This window comes from Neltuma alba, unplaced genomic scaffold (assembly GCF_004799145.2).
Source record: "Neltuma alba isolate B1F8T4 unplaced genomic scaffold, ASM479914v2 tig00006599_pilon, whole genome shotgun sequence".
Classification (NCBI taxonomy): Eukaryota; Viridiplantae; Streptophyta; class Magnoliopsida; order Fabales; family Fabaceae; genus Neltuma; species Neltuma alba.
This window is the reverse complement of record NW_021634508.1, coordinates 4,042-6,445: the sequence shown is the minus strand read 5'-3', so window position 1 is coordinate 6,445 and position 2,404 is coordinate 4,042. Positions and strand designations below refer to the sequence as shown.

At 48.6% G+C, this 2,404-nt stretch overlaps 1 protein-coding gene across 1 annotated transcript; it reads right to left on the bottom strand.

Moving 5' to 3' along the window:
* Positions 1–289: 289 nt before the first annotated feature.
* LOC114750646 (9-cis-epoxycarotenoid dioxygenase NCED1, chloroplastic-like) lies at positions 290–2,145 on the bottom strand. Its single transcript, XM_028939245.1, has one exon. It carries the CDS (start codon positions 2,143–2,145, stop codon positions 430–432), a length of 1,716 nt encoding a protein of 571 aa, XP_028795078.1. The 3' UTR covers positions 290–429.
* Between the last annotated feature and the right edge of the window lie 259 nt (positions 2,146–2,404).

Here is a 2,404-nt window from a genome sequence, read left to right as displayed (position 1 = left end):
TTTCATTTTGACGTATTGTTTCTTATTATAGGCCATATCATGCCGAAAGAATGCAGGTAGTGAATTCTGTATGTGTTCACTTTTTTGTTTGCTTTCCGATTAAAAAGGAGATGATAGATACAGCTACAGCTGCAGGGGGGTGTGAAGTAAAATACTTGCACACATTTCAGCAACATGGAAAACACACAGTATATCACATATATAAATTCTACATTATAGTTTTCTCAGTGAAAGAATAAGCGGAGAAACCAGCTGAGCTCCATTGCTAACTACACCGAAAAAGCTACTTGCTGGTCTCCAAATCCTCTCACTTGAATCAGACCCCAATCCACAAAATAAATGGAAAATATGGAGGAAGAGATTCCGGGGACACATCTATGTATCTGCAAGCATCCCTCGTTGTATCTCCTCCGCTGTACTTAATTAGCCTCAGGCCTGCTTCTTCAAATCCTGTGCATGTATGAATGTTCCGTGGAAACCATATGGAACTCTGGAAGGAAGCTTAATGGAAGCTTCTAACTTCAAATTCATGGCATTCACAATTCGCAGTTCTGACTTCCACTCCTTCTCATCATGCACGAATGTTAGGATATACCCGTCATCTTCTCTTTCTGAATGTTGGTCTCTGGGAAGAAACAGAGGCTCCCCTCCGAATCTTTGGTCGCCGTAGACATACTTCTCAATCTCTCCGGTTAAAAGGTCCACTTTGGCAAAGCCTGAAACTTTAGGCCACGGCTCCGCAAGTGCCAAGTACGCATACCTCGTCTTCCTCCCAAGCTTGTTCTTATTCACCATTCCGGCTTCTAAATTCACCTGCTCTGCTTCCGAAATAATGGGTCGGCGCGTCGACTTGCCGGTCTTCCAGTTCAATCGAATTTCGCAGAGAACACTCCTCAAACTCTCGTCACATTCATTGAAAATGGAATCCGCTGGTGTCATGCAAGACCCGATCACCACAACCTCATCACTCTCTGGCTCTTCCCACGCATTCCAGAGATGAAAACAGAAGCAATCAGGAGCTTCGACCCATCTCACCCCTGACGCATCGCTTGCATTCTTGTCCAAAATCCCAAATCGGGACATCTTTTTCTTATCATATATCACCGGAGAGCCGCCCCGAATCATCTCAGAAAGCTTGAACACCACCTGCTGATCTGGGATTACCACGAACCTCTCCGTTATAGCGAAGTCATGCATCATAGTGGGCTCGGAGAGATTAATAGGAACGTCGGGGGATTTTTCACCGTCTGGGGAGACGCGGAAGTACTTCAAGTATGGTTTCTTGACGACATCATAGCTCAGAGCGAAGAGATCTCCGGTGACAGGGTCCACTTTTGGGTGCGCAATCATTGTCGATTTTAACTGCCCATCGAAATCGTAACGACTGACGGTCTTGAGGTCTCCACTGGGGGTGACTCGAACATGGTAAGGCAAATCATCTTCGGACATAGCGAGAAGATGATTGTTGAAATACACCAATCCGGCGTTTGCCACACCCATTCCATGGCTTCCGTCGACGAGGCCGAAGAGCCCACGAGCGTAGAACAGAAGGAGACGAGCGATGCCAGAGTGACCATGAAGCTCACCGATTGCTTTGGGGAACACCGGGCGACCCAAAGCTTTTTCCTGGACGAGACGGTGTGTTTGGGTGAATCTGCAAGCATAGCTGGCAGAGCCGTCTTTCAATTGAACGGCGTGGACCATGCCATCGCCGTCAAAAAAATGGTGACCAGCGACTGGCTCGTGAAGTGGATTGGCGCCATTACGGAGGTAAACGCCACGAATGCAAGAGGGGATAATGCCAGCGACGGGGAGGGAGTGGTGGATGGGGTTCTCCGGCACGGGCGCAAAGTTGCCGGAGATTTGGACTCTGGGGTCGGCAGTTTTGGGAAGCGGGTGATGGCGCTCGTGGGAAAGCAAGGCTGATTCCACAGCGTCCAGAGCCAAAGACGCGGCCCTCTGAAGAAGGTTGTGAGCAGGAGGCGACTGTTGATGGAAGTGGTCGGGGAATTGGAGTGTTTGGAGGGAGCAAGTTGCGTTGAACTTGAGATAGGAAGGGGAATGAGGGGAGGGAGAGTGTTTAGGGAGTTTAGGATTAATAGTCCAAGGAGGAGAAGAAGAGGAAGAAGCAAGAGATGCAGGCATGGTGAGCAAGAAGTGGAAATTGCAGGAGGAGGAGGAGGAATGAGAAGAAAGGGGAGGGAGGGGAGAGGTATATATAATGGATGGAGGCTGAAGCCCCACATGAGGGAGAGGGCCACGTGTAAGTCTCCTGAAATGGCAGGATTAAAAATTGCCCCACATATGAGGGAGAGGATTGCTAAAAGGGGTTTGGATTTTCCGACTCCGAAACAACTATGTAACCAGACATATACAGAACTTGCTTGACAAATGAACTCCCCAA